We start from the raw sequence: 27,170 nt of genomic DNA, 5'->3' as shown, positions 1-27,170 counted from the left end.
CCGCGGCCCGCGGTGGAGGGGCTGCGCCGGGGCTGCCGCCGCTTGCCGGGGAGCGAAGCCGCGGGAATCGGTGCGCTTGCTGCTGGTGAGTTTCTGCAACAGGTTGCGTTGGTGCGGCCCTTCTCCCGTCCTTTTCGGGAAGTGAAGTCGCCTGCTAAATGCGTGTTTTGTGCTCCAGCTGTGTGTGCATGCGTGACTAGACTCGGTGGGTACTCGGGCATCGTGAAGAATCACGGCCCTGAGGCAGATTTCTGCGCCCACCGAAGTTTCTGCAGGCCGTGGAGATCTTTCAGCTCTTCCTCTCCTGGCAGCCCGGCAGGAACCGAGTGCAAGGAGGAGAAACCAGCCTGCTTTCCGGTGGCCCCGTGAGCCGCAGTAGGGCTGCCTGTAGCGCCCTGAGCGGAGCACATGTTTGAACCGCTGCAGGGTCAAGTCGCACTGAACAGAGCCCCAGGAGCCACCACTTTTTGCTGGTACCCACAACACGTGGGGTCCGTACGCCAGTGGCGATCCCGGGAACGTATGGCCGATGCAAAAGGCATCACTGAGCCTTGCTGCTTGTTCGGGGTTGCATAAGAGTTGCTTGCGTTTAACCTGTTGCAAAACTTTCTTGCTTTTCTTCTCAGATCTCTTAGCTCTCTCTGCTGAATACTAAGAGGAGAAGGAACAGTGCTTTTAGCAGAGCTGCCATTCGGGTATGTGTGTGTGAAGGGAGCAATATTCCACTGAAGCAGTTCTCTTGGGAACTGCCTTGTTAAAATCATCCTGGAAAATAGGACATGTTGCTTTCAGTGTCTGTTATGTGGTCAGGCAGGATGAAGATGAGCACCAGGCTTGTCGCTGAGCAAGCATTACTAATAATGCGTTTGTAATGACAGTGTATAGGCTAAACCATACCTAGAACATTTTCTTCAGGCAGAAGTATTTGCAGTAAGCTGCTAGGCAGGGACCTGAGTTGCCTAGCTAAGCAGTGCTTGGGTGAGGAGAGCAGTTGTAGCAGGCTTGTGTGAGTTTTGTGAGTTACTTGGTTTGGTGATGATGAATCTGCTCTGCCCTTTTGCAACTCTGACTAATGTTATTCTATCTGCCTTCATAGACTTCTGCTTTTAAAACCTACTGGTCCCAGTCTTCCTTAGTATACTTGAAAGGGGTTTCTTCAGTCCTTGAGGAAAACCAGGGCATTGGAAATAGAAATGGAAACTTAAAACCTTCTCTTCAACCTCATTTTCAGCACAATAGACACTCACACTGCTCCCACATGGGGAATACATGTATTAATTGTGATTGCCACAGATGTGGAGAGAGGTGAATTGATCTGTGAAAGGGCAGAGAGCCAGAATCAGTTCCAGGGTCAGTCCTGAGGGATTCTTGGCTCCTAGCCAGTAGATCAGTTTTTTTGCATGAACAGGGTGTGCAAAACCTAGTGGTTTGTGTTTTAAACAGCGGTATCCATAAGGAGGAATCGACCTGTGCGCACTGAAGAAGTTCTACCTGTTTAACAACAGCTCGGGTGGTTGCTCCTCCCCGCCTAACTGTCTTCATCTTTTTGTTGCTCGGAGCGTTACAGTATGTTAAGACCAGCCTTGGCTTCCTCCAGGTCAGACTAGTAGCCCTGGTCACAGACTTGAGTCATTTGCTCTTCCTGAGTGATTGTTTTGGGCCCTCTCACAGTTAGGGCCAGCAAAACTGCACGTTACAGTCCCATTTCAGATTCTGTTGTTTCTCTCCATGGCAGTAAGAGCTCCTGGGTGCCTTTGCAACGCTGAGTCTCTGAGTTATGTCTGTGCTTGCAACCCTAGTTACATGGCAATGAGTAACAGAAAGAAGAAATCTGACCTACAGAAAGGTAACACTAGTGTTCAGTGAGCTGATCTAACTAATTTATGAATTTTTTTTTTAAGCAAAATCTTTATGGTTTTCATTAAAGCAGGACAACTCTGTTCTGGCTTTTTCAATTGCCTACCTTCTGACTGTTATTTTAGTATCTTGGAGCTTGCCCATAAATAAATTTTTGCAACTAGAGCAATACCAGGAAACACGCTTATTGGATTATGTCATAGCTCACTAATTATTTTGCTGATAGCTTAAATCAGTTCCCTGAGTGCAATGAGTGCACCAGCAAAAGGGGTGGTTTATTTTTTGCAGTTTCTACTGCTCTCCCCTGTCACATCTGCATCCCCTCTGAAACAACGCTCCAGGCAAAACGTAAGCATAAAATTCAGCCTTCATCAACAAGGAGAACGTTAAGAAGCAGTTGTTCTGGGAAGCATTGATCCACCTGAAATCCGTAAGGAATCTGAATGAGCCTCCCAGCAACATACTGTACTCCTGCACTCTCGGCTCCTTAGAATTATATTTATAATCCATAGCAATGGTGAAATGTAGAAGGGATCTGAGGAAAGGCTACAGGTTGTTCCTGCAGATCCCCTTTAAAATAGACTGTTGGATGGGCCAGCTCTTTCTCTCCTAAGTGTTATTATAATCCATTTACACTGGGAAGCAGTGAGTTTGCTGCCAGACAGCATACTTTCCATCAGAACATTTAATTAGTGGGTGGTGCAGAGAGGTAGAGGCTGTGGTCTTCAGGCTGAGGAGAGGGAGGGAGAGTGGCCAGGGTGTGTGCTGGGTGGCACCGCTGTGAGCAAGGCCGTGAATTCCACGTTTAGCAGGGATGCTGGCTCAGCTGTGTAAGCAAAGCCTTCTGCCCATTCACTCCTCAGCACGGGAAATAGGAAGGGAGGCAGGTAGCCAAGATTAGAAGGAAAGCTAGTCCAGGGGTAGAGCTGGGACAGGCCTTCCGCCCTCCTTTCCCCCCCCTCCCCCCTGAGTGTTTTGGTTTCCACACACATGTGGACGACTCTAAGTTGACTGATCCATCCTTGCTGTGCTAAACACAAGTCTGCCTCAGAGCGGTGTTCTTCTGGCCAGTGGTTTGGCAAAACAAACAGGTCCTACTGCCGTGTCCTGAAGACCAATTTAGCTGCTGAGCTTTGTTGGAGCAAGGGCATGTTTGATTTCTGGCGTGGAGAAAAGGCTGTCGTACAGGGCTGACCCAGACCAAAACCTGTGCCATATGCCTTGGACTGCCTCTGAGTGAGGAAGAGTTGTTTTTTGCCAGCATGCGAGGATGCAGAACAGAGAGACACTCTATCAACTGGGACCTTAAACCATCTTCTACTGTTCCAGTTGGGATCTCTTCCACATCCATAACGAAATATAATAGAGGGAGACCCTGGCTGCACTGCTGAGATTTAAAAAATATTTTAACAAGTGAGAACACAATCACAGAATCACAGAATGGTTGAGGTTGGAAGGGACCTCTGGAGATCATCTAGTCCAACCCCCCTGTTCAAGCAGGGTCATCTAGAGCACATTTCCAAGGATTGTGTCCAGATGGCTTTTGAATATCTCCGAGGAAGGAGACTGCACAACCTCCCTGGGCAACCTGTTCCAGTGCTCTGTCACCCTCACAGGGAAGAAGTTTTTCCTCATGTTCAGATGGAAGTGTCTGTGTTTCAGTTTGTGCCTGTTGCCTCTCGTCCTATCGCTGGGCACCACTGAAAATAGTCTGGCGCCACCCTCTCTACACCCTCCCTTCAGCTATTTATACACACTGATAAGATCTCCCCCTCGGTCTTCTCTTCTCCAGGCTGAACAGTCGCAGCTCTCTCAGCCTTTCCTCATAAGAGAGATGTTCCAGTCCCCTAATCATCTTGGTAGCCCTCTGCTGGACTCTCTCCAGTAGTGCCATGTCTCTCTTGGACTGGGGAGCCCAGAACTGGACACAGCACTCCAGATGTGGCCTCACCAGGGCTGAGTAGAGGGAGAGGACTATATCCCTCAACCTGCAGGCAATGCTCTTCCTAATGCAACCCAGCATACCACTGACCTTCTTGGCCACAAGGGCACATTGCTGGCTCATGGTCAACTTTTTGTCCACCAGGACAAGTCCCTTAGCACCAGTTCCCTGCTCTTCTCCCTGTCTGACAGCTCAGCTCTTCTTCAGCTCCTTTCCTCTGAGCAGAAGTGCCTGCTGTAACTTACTGGCCTTGAGCCACCAGAGGACCAGTCTTTGCAGGCCCTGAGGGCTGACAGACATCCACTGGGGTATTACAGCATGGATCCAGCTTTTCTGGGATTGGGGTGCATTGCTCCCATGCTCTGTGAGTGGCAGCCTGTGCTACTCCTTATAGTGACATGCTGCTCCCGAGGCACTAGAAGATCAGGGCAGACATCTCCTATTTGGTCCGATTTGTCAATTTATTCTCACAGCCAAAGAAGGAAATGGAGAAGTGAGACTACATGTGCTGTCTGGTCAGGGCAGGTACATGGGAGGAAGGAGGGTTGATCAGTCCCCTCCCAAGGGCCGCCAAATTGAAGTGATCTTGATTCCCATGAAGGCAGACAGGAGAACAAGGACACGCTGACCTAATACTGATTCCTCAAAGGACCCTCCTACAAAGCTCATCTCAGCCCACAGAAGGGCTATTCCTGATTTCTTTAGGCTTTGGATCAGGACTGTAAGAGGGTTTGAAGTCGCTGTGATCACAGCTAGTTATGAGGGTGGTAGACTCTTCTTCTGAAACCCACTGTGCGTAGCTGCATAACTGTTTCGTTTATCTGCTCACAACTAGTTTATCTGGCCAATCAACTTCTACTTCTGTTCAGAGGAATTAACATTGTTTCCTGTTTCATCTAGTATTTCTTAAGTTCACTCCCCTTCTGAAATAGGTAGTTTATCTTTTGTGGTTCTGCATTTCACATCTTCCCTTATGCTCTTAGACTTATTTCCGGCCTCTTCTCCTGTGTTTTCTGTTTCTCCCATTAGCTCTCTAAACCAAGCTCCCCTAGCAAGCATTTCTACCTCGCAAACTCCTTTGAGCAGCGAGACGCCTTCTCTGACGCAAGCTAATCCCAGACAACTGTCCCAGCCCTTACACTTATGCTGCTGCTAATTTGGCCCTAATACATTTGTAAAAGAGAGGGCTGGTGGATGAGGATGGAGTCTGAGGAGGGAGTTCCTCTTTTGTTGATCTGTCTGCTATGCTGACAGACCTGCGGTGTGACTTGCACATTTTCTCACGAGAGAAGCTGTTTTAACTCTTCCATGATCACTTCAAAGACGTTTTTTTTCTGGTCTCTTGCGTTTCTATGATCATTTTATTAAGTAAGGGAGTGATTTAATCTCTATTTTAATCAATCCCTAATTTAGATAACTGCATTATGCACTCATCTTCTGCCTGAACTTCCTCATTCATTCTCTTTGTGTTTTGCAGACTTCCTGGCTGTGCTTCAGTGGTGGGCGACTGAATTTGGTCTTCTCTGCATGGCAATGATAATAGTAATGTGACGTTTAATGAGCACCTGTGAAGTCCTGTAGCAGGTAAGTGCTCCAGGGGTCATTCTCCTTTTCATGATTTGGAAAGCCTCTCGAAGGGCTCTCGCTAGGAGATCTTGAGCCTTGCAGTAGAAATGCCAGAAGGAAAGTGGTATGGTTCATGGTTTAGTAACCTTTGTGTTGTTCCTGGCAGCGAAGGTCAGACAGCACTTGCGAAGCCCACCTGATGTAGCAATACTGAGAAGGTTTAATTTGGAAATGGCTTCAGTTTGGAAGTTCAATGTTAAAAGCTTCTCTCTTCTGGCATTCAGTCTAGAATTGCTCTGTGTGGTACCGTTGGGGGTGAGGACAGCAGAGGGTGATGGCAGAGAGGAACAAACGGGTCTAAGCTTTGCTGCCAGCAGCTGCTGCTGCATTTACTGTCGTGCAGGAGACCTTGCCGAAGGTACCTTACCCAGACCGAGAGAGTGCTGGACCCCCCCCTTTTCCAGGTATCGGGGAGATCTGACTCCTGGAAGTGCCTGGACAACCTCGGCATAGTAAGGGATGACAGTAGAGGCAAGAGCTCTGCCTGAATGGAAGTGAAATAGTCGCTTTTTCAAGTCAGCAGTATGTAGGGTTTTAATGGTCCGGATTAAGTTTGTACCAGAAACCCTGGGAAACCTACTGAAAGCAGAGCTGTTTGGTGAGCCCCAGACCTTTGGCAATGCTGCACCGCAAGTGTGTTACAGCAGGCTCGTGGGTAGCGGTGGTAGAAAGGGAAGAAATGGAGCTGGTGGTAAAGGGAACCAGCAGAGCAGCACTCCTGGTTGCTAGAAGGTCTTCCTACAGCTCTGAGTACCTGCTATTTCATGTATTTCATGTGATTTTATTTTATTTTTTATTATTCTGGATCTGCTCCTGTGCTGGGTGATGTCTGTCCCCTTCTTCCCATCCCAGTTAGTTCAAATGGCTGCTCTGCTCTAGCAAAGCTCTGCTCCAAAGCATTCCCTGGTATGCTCTCCTAACCTGCCCAGATCAAAGCTGTGAGAGCTGGCCCCTTGCCATCCTCCTGTGTGTAAATGCAGCGCTCTCTCTTTCCCCCACCGTCTTTCATTATTATCCCTCTTCTAGAGGCAGGTTCTTCTGGCTGATCCAGCACATTATTTGTATCAGTGATATTTGCCTCAGGGCAGAGATGCTTTTTCAGCATGTACAGTGAAAACATCTGATGCACCCCACTGCAATGCATGTGGCTTGGAAAAACCAATTTCATTTGGCAAGGCTGAGGGCCACGGAAGCCAACCATTTCAGAATTTAAGCCCGCTCAGGCACAGTCTCTGATTCATATGGTTATTTCGGTTGCCTGGCAAATAAAAGCATACTGTTCTTTCCCTTTCAAAACTACGGTGTAGAGCACGTAGAGAAGGTTCTTGCACCCAAACGGAAAAGTGACATGTGTTAGCTGTAAGACGTCAGCTGAGCCAGCTGTGTAACCAGCTGCATCTTTCCCTGGGTTGCCCTAAGGGATGGTGGTGCCATCACTTGAAAATGTACAATTTGTAGACAAAAGCAAATGAAAACAATGAAAATCAACCCCTCCTGGCCAGAGACTTTTGCTTTCAGTTCTTCAGAATCACAGAGGATTTGGTGGTGCTTGGTGAGCACCTGATTAGGAGTGGGAGCAAAAAGTTCCCACGCTGTCTGTAGGGAAGGAAGCAACTCCCTAGGACAAAATGCCATGTGTATGTGCCAGAACCTCATCAGGGCTTATGCCTCTCTTTGGAAAAAGTACATGCAGTGATTAGGAGAAATTCCTACAGGGAAAGGTGGTTAAGCACCAGTCTAGACTGTCTCATGAAGCAGAGATGGTGTTTTGCTGGAAGCTTTTCAGAACAAAGTAGACAAAAATTTGCCAGAAACCATCCAGGCAGTGTAGGCCCTGCCTGTAGGCATGGAGAGAGACTGTTGCTTCTTGAGAGCTCTTTTATCCCTAGTTTTTAGGCTCCTGTCAAATGTTAATATAAACCAGAGATGGAGCTAAGGAGACATTCTCAAGCCTCCTGTGAAATTTAATGCTTACAATATAGTGCTTCCCAGGGGGGCTTATATTTGTGTGTGTATCTGCATCCAAATATATATATATATTGTTTTTTAGAGCAAATGCTTGCCTCCCAAATCACTAACTCTTGACTGCCACTGGTTTCAGATGTTTTCACTGGAATTTTCTGTAGTATGGCTACTTCTAAAGCTGCAGATTGGCAATACATTTATAACAATTAGAGAAGACATTTATCTCTTTGCAAAGGCTAGTAGGGGCAAGGATGAGCTAGGCCTCTACTTCCTGGGTAGCTGAAATCAATCAGCAAACCCTCCCCTGGCATGAGGAGACAATGATATGGGTGTTCACCTCAGCTGCAAACCTCTGTAACAGATGGTGACGTAAATTATCTGGCACTGTAGATGACTTAAGGATGTAGAGCTTTACTGCGGGCCTACCTAGAGAGTTGGTTATGCTCAGTCTCAGTATCAAGGTCATCCTTTTCTGCAGCCAAAGTTGAAATGCAGTCTGAAGGCCCTGGCTAAAGTCCATCCAACCTCCTTGTTGAGCCATAGATACTTCACAGCTGGAACAAGTGCTGGTTGCGAATTCGAACGCAGAAGGAGTTGTGGGAGGAAATGCTGACCGAGAGGGGTATGTCTGCATCGTAAGTCATCCAAAACATGTTCTTAGCTCAGCCTTGCATTTGCTGCTATCCTAGATGCTTTCAGACGGCCCTGCGGAGCTTTAAGCTGTCATTGCTCCTAAGCGAAGCTCCTTGACTGCTCTAGCAAAGGGGATTTTTGTGCCCATGAGCAGGGGCCCCACGACTATGACTCACAGTTCCCATTACACTGTAAATTGGCTTTCAAGTGTGGCAAAGAGGCTGTCCCTTGGCTTTCAAACAAAGCCTTCCTTTGTTGTGCTTATGTTTTAAAGGAAGCAAGCTTTGTGTTCACCACACACATGTCCCAAATGAAAACCACGTGGCTTCAGAGGCCTCGCATGTGCGTTCAGTACTTTTGCTACAACAGTGAATATTGCATCACTTTTATCCTGTGAAGGTTTTTTTAGAGCTGTTCTTTCCAGCATTCAGTTTACAAACTGTTCAGGGAAAGGAAGAGCTTAAAGATGGCTTCTTTGTTGGGACTGAGCAAAGAACACATGAAAATTATTATATACCTTATGGTGCATGTAGCAATAGGCTGGTTTCTGAGTCACACCCTAGGGTGAAAATGCCTCAGATACTAAAAGGATGAGTTTCATTGAAATATTGTACAAAATTGGGACAGTTTGTTTACTTGTATGGCTTTTCTTTTCTCCTCTGGCTTGTATTGATTCAAACTAGTTTTAAAAACTAGGGTTAGCCAGGAGTACTCTGCGGCCAACATATTTGTGCGTGCATGCGTCTCTTGGCAGTTTTTAGGTTTTTGGCTAGTAAGCCAAGAATGGGCTTACTGCTTCTGAAAGCATTCATGTTATTTCTTCTGTTCATTCGTAGAGTCATCAGGTAGTGAAGTAAGAGGGCCTGGTTCTTCCTGTATACACTTGTGTGTAATGTGGAGTGCCTCCGCTTAGATCAGGGCAGTTATCCTAGTAAGAGCAGAGGAAGCAGGGCATTGCCCTTAGAGTGCTCTTTCTTGCTCGCTCTCTCTCCACACCCATCCCTGCAGCGTTTTCAGAGTCTGTTTTTTGCTTTATTGGGGAACTACAGCATCTTTTGTATAAAAGCTAGGATTTCAGGCAATGGAATAAAGCATTGTTTTTCATTTTTGTGGTGATGTTTTTGCTATAATAGCCAGCTTTTTAATACTGTTCCTCCCTAACTGCTTGAATACCAGCAGCTGTAACTAGTTATCAAAACAATAGTCCAATATCATACAAACCACTGATCCCATTCAATGTTTCTGAGCCCTGTTTAACTAGATACGTGGGCCTGCAGGTCCCCTGACATAGCTGTGCTACTTTGTCACTGATTCAAGACTATGAGGGAGTAGAAGATCTTGAATCAACCAAATTCCCAGCCCACAATGACAATTTCATTTTGCTGTGTTTTGGTTCAGCACCTCAATGCAGAAGTATGTGGCAACTCAAGGCTTTCTGCTGTCTGTAGTACATAAATGCTCATTGTTAATGGCTGAAATGAGATCTTGTAGTTTCACACGTAAAACATAATCATTCTACGAGTCACATCTGAGCTGTGCCAATATCCACATGTGCTTTTCTGGGATGTGCTGGAATGGTGTATCCCTGCTGGGAAACCAGCTTTCTAATGATGTTTTCTCCAACCCTTTGAATACTGAAGCATTCATTTCAATGGATGTACAATATACAGTTAAGCTGGATGGGCAGGGATGCAGAGAACATGCTTTGATTAGCCTTAGGATGGGCAGAGACAGAGTAAGCACTGGCTGATTTAACTGCACTGGTTAGATTTTTTCCACCCTTTTGAGAATTAACTGGGGAAAAGGAGGGTAGATTTAAAGAAGCATCTTGGCAATTGAACCCTCCCCCCATATTTCCCTTTCTGTGAGGTGACTGTCTGCTTCAGATCAAAGAGCCACAGCTGCCTACATGTGCAAAGGGAAAAGTTGTGTGACTGAGAGAGCAACAGTCAGAGTGGGTCCCCATGTGAGCCATAGAGCGTGTGTGCTGTGACATTGCTCCATACATTGCAGTTGATATTATCAGGCTTTCCATAAAGCAATGAGGGGTTATTGTCATTAGTGTCCATCTGCACCGATGAAAGACTGTGCAAGGGAATGACCAGCTCTTGTCCTAGCACCTATCCCATTCAGTTATAGGGGGAGGAAACTGGTGAGATTGATGAGCCAACTATTGGGGGTTTTTTTGGTGGGATTTTCTTTTTCCTCCTAAAAACACAAAAGTTCAGTCTACTCCAATTGTTCTCCTCACAATTAAAAGGCAGCATTTTTTTGGCTTGAAAAGCCAAGCTGTTTCTGGCTGGGATCCTACCACAACAGCTACGTACATGGGTGGGAGCCACATGCACACACTTCCTACTTCTCCCCTCATGCCTCCCTCACAGCCAGCAGCATGTTTCAGTTTGTAAAAACCCTTCTCAGCCATAGCAGAGGGGACCCGAGGCATTGCACAGCATCATTCAGGATGCTGAGAAGCATACTCACCCCACTAATAGCTTTGTCTTATGGTCCCCATGTACATCCCCTCTTGTGCCAGCCTTAACAAGAAGCAGTAAGTGTTTCAGGGGTGTCACCAGGTTTTCCACTTATTTAACAGCTATTAACAGCTGTTATACCCATCCTTGACAGTGGCTCCTAGCTTCTGGAGCAGAAAGGGGAGACCAGAATCATGTTCTTGTTAGTGGCATGCAAGAAATTGTGACTTAGAAATATCCAGATAAACCTTCCAACTCAGAGATGAAACTGAAAATCTAACAGGTACCACATCTCTTTGGGTTTTGGAAAAGAGCCCTAGAAGGCAAATAATTTCTTCTATGCCACGATAAGACAATTCTTTCTTCTGTCTAGGCTTTGAGGGCAGGGGAAAGAGGGACCATGGACTTTTCTGGGAACATCTTAAAAATGCATCTGTATGCAGAGAAGGCTGAGGCAGGAGCAGAGGGGAGGGTCTGGAAATATCTTAAGTCCTACTGCAAAGAGGAAGAAAAACAGTCTGTCCTGCTCTTATCCACAGTGGCCACTGGAAAGTTAGGGGTTCAGACTGCAGCAAGGAAGATTTAACTAGGCATGAGGAAAAGCTTCCTAATGGCAGAGATAGTGAACGACTGGAAGACGTGAGGGAAACTCCCTGTCCTTCCCAGAATAAGTCAGACACTCATCTGCTCGGAGTGACAGTGGCAAAATCAGTCTGCACCTGGAGCTTTGGAAGTCCTTCCTGTGGGGTGTCTTGGAGCCCACAGTGTACCCGCTCTGCTGGACCTGGGACCATATGGTAGCGTCTGCCTCCTGAACAAAGTCTGTGCTGCTCACGTGCTTATCCGCCCCTAGTCTGCCTATGTATGGGAAGGGAGGTCTACCTAGTTCTGTACACAGGATGAGCATCAACATTTCCATGGAAATACCTGGTCTGGTGACCTCGGGAGGAAAATATTGCTTCTGAATGTCCGCAGCAGACCTGTTGAGCAGGATGTCCGACGCAGGCCATGCGACTGACCCTGTTGGCACTGAAACAGGCCTGAGACAGGATGTTCACAGATGTTACAAAGGCTAACATGTTCTCAATCAAATGGCAAAACAATAGTTATCAGGCAAGTGGCCTTGTCCAACTGCTGTCCCATGGCCACGCATCTAATCTGGGGTGGGGCTTCCTAGGCATGTTCTGGAAGGCAATCACTCTCATCTGTCCCTGTTAGGTACTGCGCGGTGAGCTAAGGAAGTGTGCCGTGTTGAAGCATGAGTTGTAGGACTGGAGCTATAAGGCACTTATAAAGTCTCTAGGGGCATGTGGTCCTGAGGTCCAATCCCTTGTTCTGCCATACCCACCTTGTGTAATCCCAAGCAAGTTACTCCCACCAGCTGGCTTGTTCTTTTTTAAATATGGTTCTGGTACCGGTCTCAACATCCAGGCCTCTACACCTCATGCACTGGTGTATTCTGTCCTTTCCATTGATGACTTTGGTAGAGAGCCAAAGACAGAGCTTCATCCCATCAACCCATGCATAACCAACTCTAACTGTGCTGGCAACTGAAATCTGGTACTTCATAGCACTAATTTAATGTTCAAAAGGGCAAATCAGAGCATGAGTTCTAGCTGCTGTAGCTGGTACTTTCTGTCCCTTGTCAGTAGCTCATCCCATGAATGTCCTGCATGCTGCCCATAAGCTTAATTCAGATTCTTAGGGTGTGAAACAACATCACAGTTTGGTGCTGCTAAGGCTGTGTGTCATGTTTTATGGCTCATAATTTTTCTGGCTGGTCTCTCTGTGCTGCAGCTGACTGCATGCTCAAGAGATGGGAGAGCAGGAGCCTTTTTGCAACTGCCCTGCACTGCTTGTTCTCTGGGTGTGCTGCGTTGGGTAAGCCAAAGCAATGCTTAAAAGCTGGTGATGGAGCAGGAAGTTGGAGATCTTCATTGCTCTGTATGGTTCTGGGGACATGTTCTTACTGCAGCAGCAGGGTCTTCATCCTGGGAGATGGAAACTAGGTAAGGTTCCTCATCCAAACCTCTGTGCTCTTACAGCCTATGCCATGAGACACCCTGAGATTAAAAACTAGATACAACCACATGTGTTAATGCATATGCCCCTGGGTGGAAAGGGTAGACTGCTTTAATAAGCTCTTAACCACTTTGGGGTGTGTTTTGGTACGTGGGCTCTGAATGTTCGCCTCAGCTACGAGGGCCCTGCAGCCCCCTGAGGGTCCAACGCCACACCAGCCTGGCCTGGTGCCACAGCCCCACTTCTCTGACTCAGATGAACCTAGAAACTCCTGTTTAGAGGTGTAGCTCTTCTGCGTGACGTGCAGCTGGTTCAGCTGGCAGCTTCCATCCCACCAGGGTTTTGAGAGCAAACACAGTGCTAACCTGGGAAGAAATCTCAGTCGGTTCTCAGAAGTTCTTCACCAAAATGGCACTTCTCCCCCTCCCTTACCCCAGAAAATGCTTCTTCAGTAATACTGGTCTCAAGAGCAAGAAAGGCTTGACTGAAGTCCTGCCAGAACCAATTTCTCAAGTCCTTTGGAAACCCAAGTCAAAACTGGAGAGCAGAATATTGACCTGAAAGTAGCCAAGTGATGAGGGCAGCAGCTTCAGGGGCTGGGAAGGAGAGCAAAGTTTAAATTACTGTACTCCCTCCTGAAATTGGAGGAGAGGTTTGAACGCCAGTTTCCCTCATTCCAAGTAAATGATCAGACTCTAAGGACATAGATGTGTGCTGTTTTTAAATGTGTGCATTTAAAATTAAAACCTGAAAGACTTCTGGTTCTTCTCAGTGCAAAAGAGGCAAAATCTGAGCAAACACACTCCCAGCAGCTAATGGCAGAGACAAGTCTGATATCTTTACCAGGGTTACCCTCTGTAGTGGTACCTTAGTCTTTTGCTATGGACCTCCATCCAATACATGTCTATACCTGAAGCCTGATATGTAGCAGCTGGAAAGAAAACCACCATCACTATCTGTCCTGAGCCAGCAAAGGCCTTTTGATTGCTCTATAAATGTTGATGGGGAGGTGGAGGTAGAATAGCAGTGTCAGCGGTGCAGTGTTGACTAATTTAAGTGCATCTTTCCAAGCTTTTGTCAGGAACAATAGCACAGACATGATCTCTTTACAATTCCCATTTCTCTTTCAATGTATGTTTTTCTTACTATTCAGAGCCTGTAGTCCCCAGTAAGAGGAGACTTTACTTTCCTCTGCCACAGCCTGGCAAATCTCTGAATACCTGCAGAGATGGCAATGATATATGCAAACTGGAGAAGGCAGCAGTGTACTACAAAAGCTTTTGAGCAAGCTTAAAAGCTGGCTTTTTTTTTTTTTGTATTAAAGCTGTTTAATTTGTGTTTTGATTGGATCTTCATAAATGCAGTATAAGTGTTTTCAGAGTATACTCTTGAAGGTGAAAAGGCTGTTTGAGGAAGAATCATGGGGCTCCCAGAAGCTCAGTGATTAGGGAATAGGGCTGGGCTGGGCTAGGCTGAGCCCCAAATCCCTAGGTTTGAAATTCACGTCCTCCCAGCAAGAGTCCCAAGCACAGTTTAGTGGCTGTTCTGGGCTATTAATCTCTCCAGTCAAAACAAGCGGGAGAGCCCATTTCAGACCTCAAAGACCTTCCTAAAAAGACTCTGAGAAATCATATTGGTTCCTATGAAGTTCTGGTTGCAAAAACTTGGCAGCTTTCAATGAAAAAAGCTCCCAACCAGCTGTAGTTATTATCATCTCTTCAAATCGCCTCTTTTTTGCAGCCTACCAAACTGAAACACAATGAGGCAGCCACCTATTCATTGCCTTTTGTGTTACCCAAATTGCAGGAAGTAATTGAGTATGTCGTAAATGACGTCTTGGCGTATTTCAGTGTATCACTGAACCGCATTCAGTGGCTTGTTTTTTTCTAATTTAAGAACTGAAGTATCAACTTGCTCTTATCTGGTTTATTGCTGAACATCAGCCATAGCATGTTTTGCTTCCCTTGATTCAAAATTTAAACAGGGGAAAAAATATAGAAGTATGAGAAGCTCCTGGGGAAAGAAAGGAGCCATTAATGAAAGGGAAATATTCTCCCATGTTTTCAGAGAAGATGGAGGGTTATCTGGGCTCAGGGCACAACAGCTTGGCTACCAGCTTACAGGGAGGCAACTTTTCAGGCTGCAGTTCGAATCTCTTCCATTTCCTTTGCCGAGACCCAGCAGGCAAAAGGGTCTGAAGCTGCTGTGGAAGAAGATCTGAGAAACACTTAGGAATTAGAACTCAAAAGCTGAGGGTATCTCAGGTGGAAGGAGCAGGACATTATTTTGGCTTTGAGCATCGTCATCTCAACAAAGGACCTTGACGCTCATCAGGAGACACCCTATTGCAGGGAGGCTGGTGGGAAGGGGGAGACTGCACACTCCCACAGGATGTGTAGCTGCCCTCGAATCAGCCTGCACAAACATCTCATAAGAGGGAAAGAGCTCAGTGATGCTCCCTGGCAAAGAGGAGAGGTTCAAGGCACAAGCTGAAGGCAAAGCTGAGCTCTGTCCCCATGACACATAAAACATCACTAAGCAGAACCACTTGCTTTAGTGTGCACCACAGGCACTAATTGTCATTAGGGGCTGACTATAGTCAGGAAGCAGTGCAATGGCTATTTTTATTTTGTCTTGCAATAATCTTTGCATATATCTTTCCTTCAGGCCATGTGCTCAGGGACCCAGGAAGCCTAGGTAATACAGTGACAGATACCGCAGAGATGCGGGCTCTGGGAGAGCTGCTGTGCAGAGCTCAGCTCCAGTTGTTAGGGTTAGGGGGCTGCATTTATGCTGGTGAGGAACCACAACTCTGCTTTTGCTCCAATGCCCAGGGAGTCAGTGTGGCAAGTGGGTCAGATCCTGTCCAAGTGACCATGCTCCAGAGCTCCAGCCTGTTTCCCTTCCAGCCTGGGCATGGCTGGCACTGCCTGCACGCGGCAAACGTGAAGAGTCCTTTCCCAAGGCAGTTTTGTGGCAAGCCTCTCTGGGCGTACTCCCCTCTTTATTTTTATGATGTGAATGTAAGGGAATTTAGCCCGCTCTTCTGAGCAGAAGGCATCCTGGCCCCATGCAGAGCCTGCTCTCTCAGCCGTTGCTTGACCTTAGCCAAACCACTTCCTGCCTGTGCTAAGGCTTATGCACCTGTGAATTTAGTGTGCTGCTTCCCGTTCCTTGCAACGCGCTAAGTATAACCATGCTACAGGCAAGCCGGTTAACCAAACATTACTGAAGCACACAACGAAGCGCTTTCAGAATAGCTAGTGTGCGAACTCGTCTCCTTGTGCGTGTGTCATCATGACGCCCTCCTGAAGTGCATAATCACAGTATCTTTTTCCTCGCCTTCTCAGGGGTCCCTGCATCATTCAGGGCCTGCGCTGGACCTGCTGAAGGGGTGAACAGGATCATGTAGCCAAGAAGCTGCTTTAGGCTTGAAAGGATGAGGCCTAACTTGCCTGGGAGCTGAGCTTTGAAAGCTGCAGCTGCACTTGGTGAAGCCTTTGAACATGCAAAGTGCTGTAGGATGCTACTGATAACGGTTTCTAATTGAGCAACAGAGCTATCGGCTACTTTTATCTCTCTGTGCCCTCACTCCCCAGCTGGAGAGCAGGGAGGGCACCTGCCCCCTCACTTCTCAGGGTTATTTAGAATGATACTTAACCTTAAAATCTATGAGGCGTTCAGACACTGAGGTAGTGAGTACCACAGAAATGCCCAGGAGGAAACTATTATTCTGGTGTCAGAGGCGGGTTTGAACAAACAGTGTCATGTGTTCGGCAGTGTGCAGAAAACTAAACTTTGCATAGCTACAGTCATTGAGCACCAGCTGCTCCAGGCAGGGGGACAGACGGTCGGGCCCCACATACCACTTTGCCCCAGCCCTTCTCATTTCCCCGTGCCACTTTCCTCTGTCTCGCTGGTTCTTTCCCCACTTTGTGCTTTTGAGAGCATGGGAGGTGAGATCTTTGCTCTCTCATCCAGAAAAAGCCCCATCGAGCTGGGCGAGAAGAGGCTCAGGGGAGGTGGCCTGTCTGTAATACCACGAGAAACCAGTGTGCTAAGTTAGGGGAGATTTGGGGAGTGCTGGGACTGCCACAAGGGGATCTGCAAAAAGTAGTTAGGTGGAAGCCTATTGCCAAGTCTGGGTGTTGTCTGTGCTTTGAATAGAAAAAAGTTAGCAGAGATGGAAAATTGGAAAAGGTTGAAGATTGCTTTGAGAACTTGCTGTTTAAAACTTCATATCTACACTGATCATGTGTGAAATATATTTTTTATAATGCTTGAAATGTAGCAAAATTTGATGTGTAGATAAAGCAATACTGCTTCTTTTTCTTAGTCTCCTGCTTAGAAACATTTGAACTTTCTCCCTCTTCCCCACACAAAAACTGTCTCAGCCAGGGCAGGCATAAATGTTTCTATCAGCCTTAAATTGCTTGGGCTGACGTTAAATGCAAGTGAAAAGAGTGTCCTTTGTTATGGGAAGTGCTGGAAGCGTCCCTTGTTAGGGGAAGACTGCCCTAGCAGGCAGCTACTGGTTTCACCTGTATTGTTTAGTCTTTCCATACTAGCCAGGAAACCTGTGTCTGATGAGATGTGGGAACGCTCTGCCTGTACCATCCCTGCAGCTGTCAAGGCCAGACTCTGCTGACTTTGGTCACAGAGCATCATTCACCTTAACTGGGCTTAATGTTTGACTTCTTTAGCTACTATGGCTACCATGGTATAGCTATAGCAGTATATATTTTCTGGTGTGAACTAGCTGCAGTAGTAAAAGGACACTTCTGACCAGGGTAACTTTCTCTGTATTAAGGCTGAAAACAGATACTTCTCTTACCAATTCATCCTCCTACCTGAAGATGTTCTCACTTCCAGTTTTCATTTTGACCCTCTGCCAGGGATTGATGCCAGTGCAGGGGGCATTACAGTGGGAAGAGGTTGTGTACACGCTTCCTAACCTGCTCCTGCAAAATCAGTTGGGATAGCCCAGATTGTTGGTACAACCCTGAATGAATTCAGCTGCTCTGGCCAGTGATGAACCTGGGGATTGCTGGCCTGAGCTCTTCTGCTAGCAGAGCTTTGGGGCAGGTAACCTCTGGAAGTGGTGTGACTGTGGGCAGCTGCGCATGGGAGAGTCTTGAAGGGTACAAGAAGATCCAAAGGAAGCTGGCTTCTTACAGCCTTACGCATTTAGGAAGTATTACGGTAACAGTAAAACGTCATCTGCAGGGGCAGAGGTCTAGCAGGGCAGAGTAGCAATGTCACCCTGGTCAAAACTGCAAGATGAGGCACCTGGCACCTGGCCATGTTATTTTTAACCTTGGAAAGCGGATGTGGTCTGCAAGAAAAGGAACTCACCAGCACTTCCTGCCCTGCCCTGCAAACTGATAAGGCTCTTTGCAATAGGGGGTGACCCCAGTTTATTTTTAAACTGTGGCCAGGCATGTAGCTCAGAGAATAACTGGAACACCCAGCTTTGAGCATTAATTCAGCTTTAATTCATTACTTGATGACTTAAAGAGTTAAGTGTAGAAAGGATGAGAAAGGCAGGCAAACATCTCCAGAGCAATGCTGGTGTAAGTGCATGCATCTGTGCATGTATATGGGATCTAAAAAAAGAGTTGTTAGTAAATGTTACACAGGGAGGGGCACTTAACATTATCCTGAGCATCATGTGAACTTTCTTGCTGCTTGGACAATGCATCTCAATCCTGTTCCCTTCCCTTGCTATTCCAGTTCCAGCCCTCTCATAAGCAAAGATAATTGCATGCCGAAGGATACAGTTCCCATATACAGTAAGTGCACCCAACAGAAATCTAGGTTCCTGCAATCAAAAGGCAGCTGTTTGTTATGCACTAATGATAACAAGGCCCACTTGAATGGATATATCTTCACTGCATGCTCTCTTAAGGCATGAATGAGATTGCCAGAGATGTTCTCATTCTTGTCCAGATGCTGGGACAGCAGGATTTCTGTGGCACCTAAGCAAGCTGGGCTTGGGCCAGGAAGCAACTATTGCAGGGGTAGGAAATTGCAGCCCTGAGCTCGCAGTGGGCACAAGGTGCCTCACCATTCCTTGGCTCTCAGTGAAACAGTCTCATTCCCACAGCAGGATGGATTGGTTTATCAGGAATGAGATAATTATTTCTGGTCTAATTGATTAATTATTCTATTGATAGACTTTATTTCTGTAGCAGAAACTCTCTCAAACACCCTCTTGAGGCATACATTGGCTGAATTAAAATGTCCTAGCAGTAATAAGGAATCTCCTGCTTTTCTCTAATCCTTCTAATCTCCCTGTGCTAGAACTGAGGGGAGATGTTGCTAGAAAGAAGGACTTGTGAGCTTGTCACTTCTCAGCACTAGCTGACATCCCCAGATTGTCCTGCCCCGAGCAGGCATGTGGAATATTGATAGAGATGCCAGCCCTCAAGAAGCAAAAATGCCGGCTGGGAGGAAACAGCCCAGGCTTTAGTCTGAGCACACTCTGACCCAAACCTCTGGGAGGCTTCATCAGGGCCAGGTAAATGCACTGGTAAAGGGACTGTGCCCCAGAAAACTAGGAGTTAAATTCTGTCATAGTGAGCCCCAATGCATGGAAAGCTTTATTAAATGTGAAGTCCGAGCACCAGAGCCAGTAACCACACAAAGCAATCCCAAAACACCATGGTATTCTCAGTCATGCCAAGAGCCAGTGAAAGGGGTGACAGGTGGGGTGTGCGTGCAGGCGATTAGAGTGACAGCAGGACCCTGGATGCATTTCACAACAACGCTGAGGTCACCTCAGATAGGAGCAAACTGGCTAAGAGTACAGCTGTGAAGGGGGTGCGTGGAGATTACTTAGATCAAAGCAATGGTGTTTACTAATGTCTTCCACAGATAAATAGCCAAGTAAGCACCAAAAATAAGCAGCCTGATGCTTTTAAAACCATTGGGTTAAAAGCAATCCTTTCCAGTGTAGCAATCTTTCTGGCTCTGCCCTTCTTCCAGGGTCCACAGTCATGAGGCATCACAGGGGCTGGGAATGATGTGCCACAGCATGATCCTGATGCTGCTGTAATGCAGGAAGAGCTTTGCCTGTATGGCCTGCTGAGAAGCACAAAACCATGCAGGCTTGTTCCCACCTAGGTGCCCATAACCAGCACTGGCAGTGAAGAGTGCCCTGATCAGAGGTAGCTATGTGGGTCCCCTGACAGGCTGCACATAGGTGATCAAGATAGCTCTGCTTATGCCATTGCCATGTCCGCTTTAATGCAACTTTAATCTCATGTTGAGGGAAAGCAGTGGTCATCACCAGCTCTGTTGTTTAGATCTGGGAATCTCTGCTTTTTTTCCTTGCTGTGCAGTGAACTTTCAAGGAGGGAAGAAGGTTGTGCCTTCCCACACTACCCCAACAGCATCACATGACTGTAGCAAATACCTTCACAGTTCTTTTGGTTTTAGAAGTTAATTTGGTGATAAGAGAAGGAAACTTTCACCCTCACCATCTGCAGAGATGATCTGATGTCACCAACTTCTCTATTTTCACTCCATGTCTGTCTGATATAGACTTTTTGGGAAGCTTGGCTGATAACTGACAGACACAGCCATGGGCTTAGGAGCTTCCAGATTCAGGCATGATTTTCAGGGTTAGGAAGGTTGCTGAAGATTTTTTTATTTAAGTGGAAAGTTTTTTCATTTTTCTTCTTGATGGAATATACTCCAGGTCATGGGTCATTTTCCCTTTCTTTCTCTTTCAGGGAAGAAACTGCCATGCCTCTGGGAATCTTCCGGGTGTGCCTAGTGGTGATTACAGCTATTGTCAACCACCCACTCCTCTTCCCTAAAGAGAATGGCACTGTCCCTGAGAACACAGAAGAAATCATCCAGAAGATGAAGGAGCGAGAGGAGAGCCTCAGACTGGAGCAGTTGCGCTTGGAGCAGGAAATTGCAGGGCAGGAAGCCAGGCAGAAGGCTCTGGAAAAGGCTGCAAAGGTAGTGGAGGAAAGCAAAGAGGAAAAGGTCCCATGGGATATGTGGACTGCTATTTCCATGGTCATATTCCTGCTGATTGAGCTCTGGAGGCAGGATTTCCAAGAAGGGAATTGGCAGGACACAGGAAGTGAAGAGGATGACATGGCTGTCCTGGGGAAAGCATTTAAAGGAGTGGCCTTCCCTGACAAGGCCATCTTGGCCAGCTTCTATGAGAAGCGCATCCTGGGTACCACCGGAGACATGGCAAGGATGCGGGAGATGGTGGAAGGCTTTGCAGATGACTTGCTGGAGGCCTTGAGGAGTGTTTGTAACCGGGATGCTGACATGGAAGTGGAGGACTGCATGGGTGTGGGGAGCATGTATGAGAATTGGAGAGTGCGTAAACCTTTCGTCTGTGATCTGATAGTGCCTTTTGCCCCCCCGGAGCCATACTGTTTCCGGTCCCAGACCTGGTGCTCTGGAGATTCTTTTCCTCCAGATGAACAAGGTTATGGCACTATCAAGGTCTGCAGGGCAGATGAAGATGTGGCAGGCTGCATCTGTGACAAGACTAAACTGGGGGAAGATATGTTGTGTCTCCTCCATAGCCCAGCCAATACTACCAGACCCAGCAGTGAGATGGAGGATCTTCTGTGCTTCAAAAATACTCAGTATTTGGATGCGGACCAAGTCATGAAGTGGTTTCAGATCGCAGTCACCAAGGCCTGGAACAGAATCTCCCACAAGTATGAGTTCGACCTATCCTTCAGCCTCCTGGACTCCCCAGGGGCCCTGAAGATAAAATTTAGGTCAGGAAAATCAATTGCCTTCAACCTCACCCCTGTGGTGCAGTACGAGAACTCTGATGTTTACTTCATCTCTCACTTCCCTCGGAGTGGCCTGGCAGCAGACCTGCCCTCCAGCACTCACTGGTTTCTCACCTTCGCAGTATACGAGAGGAGGTTCATCCAGTTGGTCTCCAAAATGCTGCCTGCCAACGCCTGCCATGTCAGCTGCCTTCAGATCCTCTCCTTCCTCCACGGGAAGCAGTGCAGCCTCACAGGTCCAAGCGGACTCACCAACTACCACCTGAAGACAGTGCTGCTGCATCTGCTGCAAGTGCGTCCCTGTCAGGACTGGGCCCCAGAGAAGTTGGAGGCCCGTCTGCAAGACATGCTCAAATTCCTGGAGAAATGCTTGCATGAAAAGAAACTCTACCACTTCTTCATTGGCAATGGGAAGGTACCAGCAGAGCTGGGTTTCCCTATCATATTCCAGAGGGCTGAGCCTCTCAACCTTTTCCGTCCCTTTGTGTTACACAGGGATGTTTACAGGAAAACAGTGGACACGTTCCACGAGATGCTCAGGAACACATCTGCACTGATAAATGAGTACACAGTGCACATTCCCCTTGCACACGCAAATGGGATCCATAAAGAATCCCTTTAACCAAAGCCAGCAGGAAAACACTTGTTCCTCTAACTACAAGTCAACAGGGCAGCTTTTTGAAGCCTCCTGGAGGCAACTGACTTTGCCAGTAGACTTTGTTGTCTGCAGCTGAAGCTGTCCTGGGCCATGGTTTCTGCAGTATGGGAGAGGGGATATGGGTAGGAAAAGGAGAACTGGAAGATGTGGTGTAAAAAGGAGTCTCTGCTCCACTGGTGTGCTGGCTGGGTTTTATGCAGCTAAGAATATATTTTTCTATTTTGCCTCAGTCATGACACAGTGGTAATGAGCAACCAGTATGACTAATTTATTCAGATGTCTGCAATGCAAAAAGTGGTGGTGGCCAAAAACTTCATTTCCTTTGGAAGGGGGAGATAAGAAAAGGGTAGAGGAATCAAAGACAGGATTTTGGGGTCGCAGGAGCCTGTCTGCTTGCAAACAGCAGAAGCTCTGCAGCTCTCTGCGACAAAGCGCAATATGAAACTCAGTCCTAGTGTGGGAAGGAGGGTCACTACTGAGGTCCCATGTGCAGATCTCAAATGGAGATCTTTATATCAGCTACAGTTCTTTAATCGCAAGGGAACTGCAGTTGTAGAAAAGCCTGCTTGATAGGACTTGCAGCAGTAGTTTTAAAAGCTTGTCCTGTCCTTCAAAACACCCCTCTCCTGCACCCTGCATATTTCTTCTCCATGGGGGGGAATGTAGCAGAGCAGGCAGTCTGTTTCTTCAGACCATTTCATCTGAGTCTTTCATTTCCTTCGTGGTATTATGGCTAGTGGGATTTGGTTTTGGCTGTTTTCCATGGCCACCTTAGATAAAAGAGTGAAATGCTCTTCTTGGCATTTTGGTTTATTTGTTTGTTTTCCTTATCCCTGGACAGCAAGTCTGAGAACCAGCAAAGACAGAAATGACAGCTACAGGGTTTTGCTTTGCTTTAAGAAAAGAGGAAACTTTCCAAAATTGTCTTGTAAGCAGCCCAATCACAGCAGTTTGGTAGCAAGAGGAAAGAATCACCCTCCAAATGAGCGTATGACTCTCCCAGCATGGTTTTAATGAGGTCAAAGCCAGCAAGATGACTCTAAGTTGGGAGGAGGGGGTGAAAGAGGTACATACATAGCACAACTTAGAAACACTGACTCTGCGGCTGCCTTGTGGTCTGTCTGCCATGCCTTCTGCTCCCAGGTACCCAGGCAAAAGCTGCCTGTCTGCCTCCATGTAGGATTTCCTCCATCCTTCTTAACACTGCTGCTCCAATGAGGTTCGCTGTTGGTAGCCACAGCTAGTGGACCGTAATTTGCTGAGACCAGAGTACAATGGGGAAATGACAATTTCTGCAGGCTTTCAAGACAGGGAGAATCTCGGGGAATATGCTAAAAAAAAAAACAGTGCAGAAATCCCCAAGGTGGAGGTGGCTGAATTCCTTCAGGAAGCAGCATGTTACTGCGGTGCCAGGGGGCTACCGAGCCCCAGCCAAGGTGGCCTTGTTGGAGAAGAGGGCCAGTAGCTCATCTCCTTTGGGTGCTTTATGCAGGATTCAAACCAGGGTGTCTGTGCAGATCTGCCTTTTGGAAATCCCCTGAGGCACAGCCTCCTGTGCTAAGGGGCCTTACCTACAGTGTTCTTAAACTAGGATTTCCTGCAATGTTCCTGCACTAGGCTTCTCTTAATCCTGTTTACAAGCGGACAGTCGTTCTGGTTGGTGAGACCCATCGAGGGTGATGTTACCATGTGCCACAGCTCCCTCTTACTCAGTCCTCTCTACCACATGCATCAGAGGGGAGATTTAATCCCTTATCACTGCTAGGGACACAGTATAGCAAGGGGCTCATTATCCAGCCTGTTGATGAGCAAACTCTCCATAGAAGTTGCCTCTCTACCCTTTTCCTGGTACAAACCATTTGACCACCTCACTGAGGTCTGCTCTTGTCTGTCTCTCCACCAGCAAGGGATATTTTATGCACAAAGGCAGAGGAAGCTGTAACTCCTGTTTCCACACCTGGTTGATTAAAAAAAAGCACTGGTGGCAACAGGGAACTGTTTGCTTGAACTTGCAGATCCCCATGGCTTTTATCATCACAGCTACAGGGTGATTAAATAATATTTCTGAGCAGAAAATGAGAAATAGGGAAGCAAAATGAGAGATGAGGCTGCTGGCTCATCCCACTAGGAAACAGTCTTGAATTGTCAGCCCAGTGCTTGCTTCAGCATCCTTGGCGAGCTCTGCCTGGGAGACTGCCAGGGCTGGCAGAGCAACAGGACAGGCCTAATTGCTAACGCTAACCAGAAAGCCCCTGGCTTTCATCAGCACAACCAAGCAAGCCTTCCTCAGCAGGAAAGGGGGCAGGAGCAATTTCAAGGGACACACCAAGCAGGTAGTGACAAGCAGAGGCACAGGAACAGTGGGTGAATACTGGAGCCTGGAGGCTACACTGGAAGCTGAATAGGATGTTTGCAAACTCAAGGGATTTGTCATTCCTACCTGCTCAGGTTTTACTCTGCGGTGGCTGTACCAGATCCAGCTTTGCATGGGCTGCCTGCGGACAGGTCATGCTGAAGCAGTTGTGGTCTGAGTTGCTTCTAAATGTGTTCCTAGTGCAGCCAGGAAGAAATGAAAAATTCTCTGCCATTTCCTGTCAGGAGTCTAAATTTAGCCTGTCCAAAGAACAGAAACAAATTCGTGCCCCAGGTCTCTCAGGAAATGACACTCAGGGTTGAAAAAATAACTTTTATATAAGATAGAGCAGGGGGAGGATGAGAAGAAAAGGCTATTTAACAGAATAATCTAACTTCCCTCTTAAAATATCAGAACAAAGCTGTGTAACACCAGTCCTGTGGGTTTGTAAACAAGCCTAAACTTGGCTTTGCACAACTCCAGGCACTGCTGCTTAGACTCAAAGGGAACCTAAACTGAAGTGTATTGAATCTTTTGTTTTTCATTTTCTGTATTTGTGTGCATATTTTCTCTTGAACCAAAACTGGAGCTGAACAAAGGAATTTATGGATTTGACTCCCCAGAAAGCAAATTGCTTGGCTTAATTTGCCTACATGCAATAAGCTTACTTTGCCCTGAGCATCTTTTAAGAGATTTGTTCTGTGCATTCAGGCTATAATGGAACCCACTCATATCTATCTGGCGGGGAGAAGTGCTCTGCGCTGATAAGCTGTGCTCCAGTAAGCTTCAGGGCTTTGTAAGTCACATACCCAGAGGTATATACTTGTCCCATCTGGGGAGATGTGGGTACACAACATTTCTGTGGATCGGATCTCTGCTGTGCTACAAGGAGGCCATGATGTGAAGAGCATCATTCCTTGCAGTGTCTTGTCCCTCCTGTAGTAAATCTGTTCCACCAAGTACCAGCCCTATTAGTAACAGGCCACACACACATTTCATAAAAAAGGTTTGTAAGACAGTTCAGCTCCATCGCTCATTCACCATCAGCACTCCATTCACTGTCAGAAAGTGAAAATGTCCGAAGACTTAGTGGTGGCCATGTTTAGTTCTGCCTTGACTGAAGTCTTGCTGGGTATTCACTGGAAACAGCTTCAAAGGGCAGGGGTGGCAGTGGGTTTTGTGGTTTAAAGTGAGTAACATTCTTTTAAAACCGAACAGTGCGTGACACATGAGTAACAAACAGACAACATCTCTTTGGTAACGTCCTGATGGCTGTGAGAGAGCCTGAGGAAGGGTGATCCGCCTTACCCCTTTCTTGTGTCTCAGAACTGTTCTTAGTATTTGTTAACCAGATGAACTCCTATAGCCTTCTGCTGGTTTCAGCCACTCCCTCCACCCTCAACTTGTGGTTTCAATATTTTATTACAGGTTCTTTGGAAGCAGTGGAATTAGTGGTGGGTTGATAGCAGCCACTGATCTACAACGTAGCCTGAGGAGCCATTCACCTTTAGGAAATGTCTTGGTCTAAGGTTATTATTACTATACAGGAACTGAATGTCATCTAAGAGGAGTTGTGGGGAGTTCACTCTTTAGTACGTGCCAACTGCAGGATATGGCTTCTCTCTCTGGGCTGTTCTGCATACAGTAGTTATGGGGGGTATAAAGATGTATTTTAGTAAAGGAATCCAAAACCTTGTCCAGCATTCAAGCAGCAGGATTTGGTGATCATTCAGCAGACAATTTTTAATGCAGAGTCTTTGCAACTTTCTCTCTGTGGCAAGGAAATAAGAATTTACCCACCTTTAACAGCTTGGCTGCTGATCACTGAGGGGTTAGTTCTTCTCATAGGACTCTACATGGTAAATAGCCCTATTTATTACTTGTCTTTTTTTTAGATTTTTTTTTTTTGGGGTAACATTAGCTCAGAAGCAAGACTGTAGTGTGAAGAGCTGTCTTGGCAACACATTTGAGATGGGGAATAACATCAAAACCCTCCAAAACAAGTTCTTCCTTCCTTGATTCTAGAAAGTACAGAAAATATTACATTTGAAAGCTACACAGATACGTGATGCTGTACTCAAACCGCTGCTCTTATAGCAGGACACTGTTAAATTTGTATAGATTTTGTCATGCAGCTTTATTTATAATAAAGGTGGTCTTTACAAAATCTAAAGAAGTGTGAAGTTTATTTTATTTCTAGTCTCCCCAAAAAATTTTCTGAGGGAGCAGAAGGATGGAGTTGGGATATGCCAGGTGGGATCCTAGCACAGTTAGTCAAACAGCAAGATTCCCTGTGATGTATAGACAGCATATAGAAATTGTTCCAGAATAAGATGCAATGTGCAAAGTGGAAAGGCTATTCTAGAATAATGCCAGGGATATCAGACTTACCAGGAATATGAATCCATGGGAATTCAAAATAATTATTCTGGGTATCTGCTCAAAAAAATGCCCTCTTGTGGCAGGCCTCAAATACTGCTGATAGGTGTTGCCCTTATTGGCTGAATCAGATCTCCTGAATTTCCAGTTTTGCTGGAAAAATCCTTTTTACCTGCTTGTTTTACAGGTATCCACAGCCAAGTTCCAGTAATCTCCCCCACTTACTCAGCCTCCTGCTCAGCTCATTCCCTGATGTTTTAAGGGAACGGCACCTCCTTGTTAATATTCTTATGTGCTCTGGCTCTGGAAAGAAATCCAAAACTATTTATAAATTCATATAATAAAAAACTCTGTTTCCCTGATTACATCTCTCCCAGCCCCACAGAATGCTCTGTGCACCTTTAATTAATGACTCTGCCTTCCAGTGATCTCTGGGGATGAATCAGCATTGAACAGGTCTCAGAAGTGGCTGGCTTCTAGTTGT

At 46.6% G+C, this 27,170-nt stretch overlaps 1 protein-coding gene across 1 annotated transcript; it reads left to right on the top strand.

Annotated features, from left to right (window-relative positions):
• On the top strand, positions 1 to 26,655 carry ITPRIP (inositol 1,4,5-trisphosphate receptor interacting protein). The gene is made up of 3 exons (XM_013959802.2): positions 1 to 85; positions 5,277 to 5,383; positions 20,256 to 26,655. The coding sequence occupies exon 3, from the start codon at positions 20,269 to 20,271 to the stop codon at positions 21,916 to 21,918; it is 1,650 nt and encodes a 549-aa protein (XP_013815256.1). The 5' UTR covers positions 1 to 85; positions 5,277 to 5,383; positions 20,256 to 20,268; the 3' UTR covers positions 21,919 to 26,655.
• Positions 26,656 to 27,170: the final 515 nt, after the last annotated feature.

Source organism: Apteryx mantelli, chromosome 7 (assembly GCF_036417845.1).
Source record: "Apteryx mantelli isolate bAptMan1 chromosome 7, bAptMan1.hap1, whole genome shotgun sequence".
Taxonomy (NCBI): Eukaryota; Metazoa; Chordata; class Aves; order Apterygiformes; family Apterygidae; genus Apteryx; species Apteryx mantelli.
Note: the sequence above shows the minus strand (reverse complement) of the source record. Positions and strands in the feature narration are given on the sequence as shown.